The 7,038-nt window shown below is 54.3% G+C and overlaps 2 protein-coding genes across 2 annotated transcripts in view; both read right to left on the reverse strand.

Annotated features, from left to right (window-relative positions):
• Positions 1-5,825: 5,825 nt before the first annotated feature.
• Positions 5,826-6,355, reverse strand: VDBG_06586 (predicted protein; the record flags this gene model as incomplete). Its single annotated transcript, XM_003002978.1, has 2 exons — positions 5,826-6,236; positions 6,347-6,355. 2 exons carry the CDS (start codon positions 6,353-6,355, stop codon positions 5,826-5,828), a joined length of 420 nt encoding a protein of 139 aa, XP_003003024.1.
• A 502-nt stretch (positions 6,356-6,857) lies between these two features.
• The window catches only part of VDBG_06587 (platelet-activating factor acetylhydrolase precursor), a gene marked incomplete at both ends in the record, with an annotated part of 1,902 nt that continues 1,721 nt past the window's right edge, over positions 6,858-7,038 (reverse strand). The window contains one exon of the mRNA XM_003002979.1: positions 6,858-7,034. Within this exon, the coding sequence (XP_003003025.1) occupies positions 6,858-7,034 (177 nt within the window). The remainder of the gene's footprint in view (positions 7,035-7,038) is intronic.

Genomic DNA, 7,038 nt, shown 5'->3' on the forward strand with positions numbered 1-7,038 from the left:
GAAGGGGTTCCGGGAAGACGCGATGAAAGTAACCTACCACCACATAGTGGAATGCCTGCTGATAGTTGGCCTTAAGTTCGTCATTGACCGGCCTTTGGTAATCTTGAACAGTTGAATGGCAGATTCAGTTCGGCCGAGTGAGACAGCTGAGCCAGTTGCAGTTGTGGTGGGTTTTGCCTGAATGGTCGAGTCGTTCGCATCGCTTTCCATATTGTAGATCTGGATTGCCAAGTCATAGATCATGTTGCGTAGGGCCGGTGTGTGAAGTCCAGTCATTGTACATGCATTGGCCGCATCGGTCGTTTGAGACAATAATGATATGGTCTTCAAGCTTACGCCGAAGGCCGTGTCTAGGATGAAATTGTGGGCCTTGAGCATGGAATCTTCTTTGTCTGGCATTCGGATCGTTTTGGGCGAGACGTCCTGGACTCTGCTGCTTCTGCAAGACAAGCCCTGGTTTTCGTTTCGTGGGCCTCTTGCGTTTCTCTGCGCCGTTTTGGCCACGACGTCGTAGCAGCGGAACATCTGATAAAGGGCGTTGGCGAGAGGATGTACCGTCCAGAAGCCGTCACCATCATCCATGTACACGACCCGTCGTGCCAGACCGAGATGTATGTTGCTGTCAGAGTCTTGTGGGCCAAATATGTCAATGGAGATGAGTCTCAAGGCTGCAGCCAGAAGTGTGGGCCGGGCTTGGAATAACTCAGACCCCTGTGCGCTGTCAACGATTTGTGTCAACAGCAGCGACGCCTCTTTGGCGTGGTGCAGAGCCTTCGCGACATCCTGCGATATCTTGTTCCCATTTCGATGAGCACGCTGATTTGCCGCGACTGATAACACTGCGTGCCGGAGGGCAAGCTGACTGGGAGAGAGAGATCCCCTAAAAGCCAAGGGAAGATAGATTTAAAGCCATGGATTCCTTGAGGGGTCAACGACGGGCATCATCAGGCTTGATGTCGTCGTTTGATAGAAATTCAGGAGGTCGCCGTCCCCCAGATCAGGGAGCAAATCAACCTCGCCTCCGTCCGCATATATTGGGCTCAGCAATGCTCCAATGTACGAGCCGAACGACGCATCGTCGTGTAACAGAGTCGCATGGCAGTTGTCGTAGGGTTGGTCGTCATGACTCTGTACCGAAGACTCAGGAAGGGGTGTTTCAAATGATGAGTTCAACGGGGGATGCATATCCACAGTCTGCAGCCCCACAGATGGTCCCGGCGTCGTGTGACGCATTGTGCGGGCGGCGGTCGTGGAATGGTTGTCAATGAAGCCACGGCAACTATATAACCGAGACCTCTCGCAGTTGAGGCAAACCGGTCGCCGGTTGTCACACTGCGAACCGGTTGATGAGCATGTCACTGAACAGTCGGGGCCAAGTCCTTACTTACTTTGATCTTCCGCTGGCGACAGGTCAAGCAGCCCTAGCCGGACGGTGTCAGCGCTTCGACGAAAATGCGTGTAGGAGCATCTTGGCGGTATGTACTCGAAAAGCTCTTCTACGGTGTTTCCTTGCGTTCCTCTGGTCAGCCGTCGCAGCGTCCAGTCCATTATTGGATTCGAAGAAAGGAGGCAGGTCGATCAAGTCAAAAGGCCAAGGGTCTGACACGAGATCGTCAGACATGATGCCGTTGCGTACGCATGGAAGGTTGCTTCGTTGTAATTGAATCGCGCGGGCTGCTCGTGGAATTCACGTTGCCAAGTGTGGCTGCTTGCCTGACCTCGGTGACGACCTCTGAGATCAGGGCCCATCGCTGTTGTTGAAGGGGAAGAGAGTGGGAATTCCCGAGTGTCATGGTACTCCAGCCCATTGCGCTGTCAGGGCATTTACTGGATAAATATTCGGCCCAGCTGTCCTGACACTAAGGTTCCTTAGAGCAGGGCGTTGTTCACACCTACTGGTTTTAAAGTATCGGTACATGCGCCTGTTTCCTAGGCTGCAGGCGCTACAGGTCCCAGCTTATAGCGACTTTCAGATAGTGCTTCGCTGTCTGAATGTTGCAACATGAGCAATTTGCTACCTGGGTCTGGCAAACATGCGGATTAATCAGTGGGTTGGCGTTGGGTCTTGTCAATGCACGGGAATGAGGTGGTGGCTCCTGAGCCTGGCCATGTTGAGGTGCCGACGCTGTGTAAGTACCCATGAACAGGGACTTGCCTAGGCACCTAGGTAGGCAAGGTGCATGTAGACACTAAAGCAAGGCAATCCTGTATTGTTCCCGGGTCGGGACAACCTAGACGGGGGACGGCCTCTGGTGGGTCACGGCCCTCCCGCAAAGGCGGCTACAATAGCGGCGGCGCGGTACCTACAAACTCGCACGTCAGCCTGCTAACACGGCATCACAGTCGCTTGGAACAACGCATACTAGATGCATCCGTTCATTCGTTGGCAATCGAGTCAAGGTCTATGGCTGTTCACATTACATCTATCCCATTGCCACACTTCATTCGAGCGCAATTTCATCTTCAATTTTCTCCTCTCCCAGAGGGCCACGAGCTTGAACGTACATCACTCGCGCAGCGTCTCCGTTCTCTGCGGCCATGAACATGACGCCTGCTGGGCAACAAGACGCAGCGAATCACATGGGTTCCGTTGCCAAAACGTCGGTGCCGCTGCTCCGAGGCGGCTCGTCAGCAGCAGCAGCAGCCCCATCCTGAACTGTGGCATTGCTAGGCCTCAAGGTCAGATATGGGAGGATAGTGATGTCGCTGGATGATATTTACTATTGTGGCTGGGGTCCGGGGGCGAAGACGAGTCGCAACAATTCGACATCGTTGTCTTGAAGTTCTGGGTGGGTGAAACCGTTGTATCAGTGAATTTGGTGGAAAGAAATGGTGATTGAGAGTAGACGAATGAGAGCACCCGAGGCACGAGCGGTGTCGTTGAGCCCACGGATGCGGGCCTGGGCGCCAATGACGAAGGATACAGACGTTGTTGAGTTCTTACGGTCAACGGCGTTCATCGGCTGCTTCTCCTCGTCAAAGTCAGAGTTGTTCAGCCCAAGCTTGTCGTGAATAGGAATATGGTCGACCCAGGCGACAGAGAAAGGGTGGCACTCCCAAGGAGAAACCTTAGCGAAGTGAGGAGTGGTTTGATGTGCCGCGCTGGGCGTGGTGTTGCTGGGCGAGGAGGTAGTGCGGCGTTGTGCCTATTGGTTCTCTTCTGGCAGCCAGAAGGTGTTCAGCAGCTCGGTGTAGCAGAGGTATAAGTGCTGGTGTAAGAATGAGATCTCTTCAGGCAAGTGACCGGGGGCGGCAAGTCAATTAAATGATATCGAAGGACTCACTAAAATATATATCTAGTCGTATTGTCTCATGAGGGAAGCTTTGGCTTGCACCTTCGTCATGGAGAGTCGTGACTTCCAACCGCCTGGGGGCCTGACCCTCGAGCGGCTCACGCCCCGTCCATCATTGCATTGCGATGATTGCGACGGCCTTCACAGCCTGCATCAATCTGGCGGCAGGTCCCTCGACCGCAATCCCAGAACATCCCATGAAACCGCCATACCGAAGCATCTAAGCCACTTGGTTCTGTTCCCAGTGATCTGATTCGCCGTCTCTGCAAACACCTCACCGGGTCCAGTGGGCCGATTCGTCGCAATGCCACTGAACAGAGCCTGTCTTCCCATCTCTTACAGGCCATCGCAATCATCGCAATGCAGTGCGACTCCAGCCTTCAGTAGGCGCCCTCAGGGACTCAACCTTCACACTTATCGCAATTGACGCAATCGTCGCAATTGTCGCAGCTGTCGCAATCGTCGCAATTATTGCGATCGGCGCCATTATGGTCGTTTGGAGACGCACATGTAAGCCGGGAGGTCAGCCAACGCCACCCAGCAGGCCACGCATTGAACTACAGGGTGAGAGTCTACCTTCTCGGACTCGCATGTGCCCGATGCAACATTTGGATGTCTCCCACCAGGGCTCCCCGCTACATGGTGTCTTGCTATTGCTGGCCTTGGCACGTCCATCATTCGTGGCGAGTCCTCCTTGGCTACCCCTTGTCAGCTGTCGCAATCCCGCGCAATGATAAAAGGGGGCAGCCCGTCCATGTGCATCATCATGTCTCCCGTTGCGATGCAAAACATTGCGACAAGACGAACCTCAGATCCTTGTCTTTGCTCACATCATTTTGGTAATTGGACCGCCTCCAGATACCTACTTGCCTTCAGGCGCGCCATCGCCTGCCGCATCGGGTCGCTCCGATTTCTTGTCATGGAGCTCGAGACTCAGCCTGGCGCGCGCCCACACAAGAAGAGGAGAGCCACGCGGGGGTCCTACTCGTACCAAAAATGCCACTTTTGTCGCAGGGACAAGCAAAAGGTGTACACTCGCCCGCTTGATCATGAAACCCCCCGAGATGTGGTCCGTAGTGCCACGGCATATGGTTGCTAACTATGACAAAGTGCGAACCTCCCACACGCCGTTGGCCTGAGCAATGTACTCGATGCCAAATCAAAGGCTTTGAATGCACGGAAAATCAGCAGACTGAGAACCGAACCAGACGCGGCACCGCAAACAATGTGCCGCTGGTCCAACAGCAGTCGCCGGTTGTACCAGCCCATGACGGCGAGCCGTCTGCTCTCACGGCCAAGGGCTTGAACCTGTAAGGATAGCTTCCCTGCAACTCAGCATATATATTTAGCTAAAGCCACTAGTGATGGTACAGATGAAATTTTTTTAGCGCTCAGGATATTCGACTTCTGGGTTCAATTCTTCGTAGATACTGATTGTGCATTTACACCCTCCCGCTTTGAAAGGCCACAACGTATTACAATTAAATGTCTGAACGACAAGGTCAAAGACTTGATACCCAGATCGAGGGAGGAAGCGGTGCGTGAAAATGACACCGAATTGTTTGTACGCTTACATACTGTGACTCTTTGGGACGGTAGAATCGAGGATGATATGTCAACTCTCCTGGACATACTTCGTGAAAAGATTGAAAGCGACCCATTGGAGCCTTTTGTTAAGGACGCCATCGAGTCACTACGAAAAAGGCACTGGTACCACTATGCTATTCAACTTCAGAAGGACTTGGTGAGAAAGTTGGCGTTCCAGTTCGGCACCGAGTCAAAAGAGTTGACTGGAGCTGTCTCAAAATATGCCGATCTCATACGGCAAGTCACAGACTTGTCTAGCCGGGTCTTCGACAGACACATCAGGAACGACGGTAGTAGGGGCAGTGATGACATGGAATTGATCCGTGCAACCCTCCGGAAGCCGCCGTTTGTGCACGGTTGTCTGTTTCTTTGCGGACCCGGATCACCTACAGCGCCCCAGACGCTACTTCAAATCGTATCAACCTTGGACTCGAAAGACTTCCTCATCGGCCCAGACATTCTGGGTTCGACACTCTTACATTATGCCTGCGGCTCCTACAATTCGGATGCAGTGGAGACACTCATTTCGCTGAAAGTACCAGTCAATGCGAAAGACTGCGATGGGAGAACGGCTCTGCACTATGTGGTCGGTGAAGAAGAACTCGAGCACCATTGCCGGCGACGGCATGACTTATTTTCGAAGGAGGAGAGTCAACTGGCTCAAAGAAAATGCCTTGCAGCGCTATTGAAAGCGAGGGACCTCGACATGGGCATTGTGGACAACTATGGGTGGACGGCCCTGAGGTATGCGTCTTGGGCCGAGGATCCACAACTCTTTTACCAAATCGACTCCTCTCCACAAGGAGTATTGGAAAATCAGATGAACGCTGCAGAGCTGAAAATGAGAGAGGACTTTTACGCGAAGTTCCCGTCCTCCCACGCATGAGCTGGCAAAGTCGACCGCGACAACCACGCAAAGAGCGAAGAGACAGAGCCCCAAGACACTCACAACTTCGACTGCCTCCCAGACCCCCCCCTCTGCCCATCCGCCACATCCCCCTTCTCGCCCTGCTTCCGCCCATCCTCCACCTCCAAGCTGATCGGATCCCCCAGCTGGCTCGGGTTCCCCGCCCTGCCGTCGAGCTTCTCCGCCGCCAGCGCCTTCAGCCGCCGCGGCCGCCCGCCCGTCACCGCCGACCCGTCCGAGTTCTCGCCGCCCGTCGGCACCTTGCCCTTCTTCCCGGGGCGCCCGGCATCCTCCTTGCTCTGCGACCCGGCCCCGGCGTTCGTCGACGGGGGGTTGGCGTCGGCGGCCGTGGCCCCTTCGGCGGGCGTGCGGCCGGCGCCCGACGTGGAGGAGCCGCGGTCTCTGATTTCCTGTTCGGCCGATTTGGCGTGTGCGCTGTTCTTGCTTGGCTTTTCATTTGTTAGTCTGGTTTTTTTTTTTCCGGGTTCTGATTTTTGGGGGGTACGATGATGTCTGCGATTGGGATGATGGGCAGGTGTCTGTGCGGGCAACGACTTACTGGCGCCATGATAACGACGATTTCTTCTCTCTTCTTGTTGGTTTGATTTGGTATCGGTTTCGCAATGGATTTCACGAATTGGCAGTAAAAATAAAAATCAGATTGGAAACAATTGCGTTGGGCGACGGGTTGATATGTGACGCTCAATCCGGGGACGAGTGTCCGTCATCCAGACAGGCCATGACGTGCATGACTTCCCCCACGGTCGATGACGAACGTGGGCAACCCCCAGATCGGCTTTGCGCACGCAACATGTGAAATCCGATGACAGGGCCAGTCAAACTAGCGTAATCGATGCATTCGTCTTTTCTAGTGTATCAACTCTATCAATGCCGCATGATGATCTGCGCTTCATGCCGATGCTGGCCTGCGATCCATGCCGAGGTATCTAGTTCTACAGTAAATCAATCAAACAAATCAATCCTCCAAACTCCACTCTGGTATCATGCGCTGTGCTCTATGTTTTCGTTGCTCGCTTCTCGTCCCTGCGGCTGATCTCTTCCACGACAGCTCACGCTGACGCGGAGACGGTCCTGCCGACAACAGGCGGCTCAATCTCAGCCTCAATCTGCGGCGCCGAGGCCTCGAGATCAGCGACCTGCGCGCTGACGCCCTCGCCCGCCTGCGCATCCGCCTTCTTCTCGTCGCCCTTGCCAATCGTCTCGACCCAGTGCCAGCAGTCGACGATCTTG

The sequence above is a fragment of the Verticillium alfalfae genome, genomic scaffold, assembly GCF_000150825.1.
Source record: "Verticillium alfalfae VaMs.102 supercont1.8 genomic scaffold, whole genome shotgun sequence".
NCBI lineage: Eukaryota > Fungi > Ascomycota > Sordariomycetes > Glomerellales > Plectosphaerellaceae > Verticillium > Verticillium alfalfae.